Source organism: Nicotiana sylvestris, chromosome 8 (genome assembly GCF_000393655.2).
Source record: "Nicotiana sylvestris chromosome 8, ASM39365v2, whole genome shotgun sequence".
In the NCBI taxonomy this organism is placed as follows: domain Eukaryota; kingdom Viridiplantae; phylum Streptophyta; class Magnoliopsida; order Solanales; family Solanaceae; genus Nicotiana; species Nicotiana sylvestris.
In genome coordinates this window covers 172,262,666-172,264,272 of record NC_091064.1, presented here as the reverse complement: position 1 = coordinate 172,264,272, position 1,607 = coordinate 172,262,666, and the positions used below count along the sequence as shown (strand labels likewise).

Below are 1,607 nucleotides of genomic sequence, written 5' to 3'. Positions count from 1 at the left end.
AAGATCTCAAATGGCCTAATAAACCTTGAGCTCAACTTTTACTTCTTTCCAAACCGCATCACACCATTCATAGGTAACACTCGAAGAAGAACCTTCTCACCCACCATATAAGCTACATCCTGAACCTTCCGATCTGTATAACTCTTTTACCTAGACTGAGCTGTATGAAGTCATTCCTGAATTACCTTAACCTTCTCTATAGCATCAAAGACTAAATCAGTGCCCAACAACTTAGCCTCTCTGAGCTCTAACCAACCAATCAGTGATCAACATCGCCTACCATATATGACCTCATAACGGCACCATCTAAATACTCGACTGGCAATTGTTGTTGTAGGAAAACTCTACAAGGGATAAGAACCGGTTTTACTTTGTCCTATATTACTCCTTATATTGCTATGGAATTCAGGATAAAACTGGAATAGCTTCATGAGTCATTCTCTATATACTCCGATTTGTGAGTCTATTACGGTCGCTTGGGTTTATAGAGATTGTGTTGACATGGTACGTGGTCGGGATACTATGGCCGATCTCATTAAATTGGGGATGGTCGACTTTGATGTAATTATGGGGATAGATTGGCTTTACTCATGTTTTGCCAAGCTTGATTGTCGAACTAGAACTATGAGGCTTGAATTTCCAAGCGAACCAGTTGTGGAATGGAAGGGGGATAATGTGGTGCCAAAAGGTAGGTTTATTTCTTACCTTAAGGCTATGAAGATGATTAACAACGGGTGTATCTATCATTTCGTCTGGGTCACGGACACCGGTGCTGAAGCACCTATACTTGAGTTAGTGCCAGTTGTGAATGAATTCCCGGATGTCTTTCCATATGAGTTCCCTGGGATCCCACCAAAAAGGGAGATTGATTTTGGGATCGATTTGATGCTAGGCACGCAGCCTATATCTATTCCCCCTTAAAAATGGCACCAGCAGAATTGAAGGAGCTAAAAGAACAATTGAAGGATTTGTTAGAGAAGGGCTTCATCCGACCGAGTGTGTCGCCTTGGGGCACACCGGTTCTCTTTGTAAGAATGAAAGATGGATTACTACGGATGTGTATTGGCTACTGGCAACTCAATAAAGTCACAATCAAAAATAAGTACCCATTACCAATGATAGATGATTTGTTTGATCAATTACAAGGTGCTAAGCTCTTCTCCAAAATTGATTTACGGTTCGGGTATCACCAATTGAAGATAAGGGAGCAGGATATTCCAAAAAAAGCTTTTAGAACCCGGTATGGGCACTTTGAATTTCTGGTAGTGTATTTTGGGCTAACAAATGCCCTGACAGCTTTCATGGATCTTATGAATCGAGTCTTCAAGCCTTTTTTTGACACTTTTGTGATAGTTTTCATAGACGATTATTCTTGTATATTCATGAAGCCGAAAGGACCAAGCCGATCATCTTAGGGAAGTTCTGCAGACTCTTCATCAGCACCAATTGCATGCGAAATTCTCGAAATGTGAATTTTGGCTTGAATCTATTACATTTTTGGGTCACGTCGTCTCCAGAGAAGGAATAAAAGTTGATCCTCAAAAGATTGCAGCTGTGAAGAATTGGCCTAGACCTACGACTCCAATAGAGATTCGTAGTTTTTGGGC

The 1,607-nt window shown here is 40.9% G+C and overlaps 1 protein-coding gene across 1 annotated transcript; it reads left to right on the top strand.

Moving 5' to 3' along the window:
- Nucleotides 1–522: 522 nt before the first annotated feature.
- On the top strand, nt 523–921 carry LOC138876012 (uncharacterized). Its single transcript, XM_070154898.1, has one exon. It carries the CDS (start codon nt 523–525, stop codon nt 919–921), a length of 399 nt encoding a protein of 132 aa, XP_070010999.1.
- The last annotated feature ends 686 nt before the right edge of the window (nt 922–1,607 follow it).

Excerpts from the sequence above, each read along its gene's own strand:
- LOC138876012 (XM_070154898.1), top strand. The coding sequence starts at position 523 with ATGGCCGATCTCATTAAATTGGGGATGGTCGACTTTGATGTAATTATG.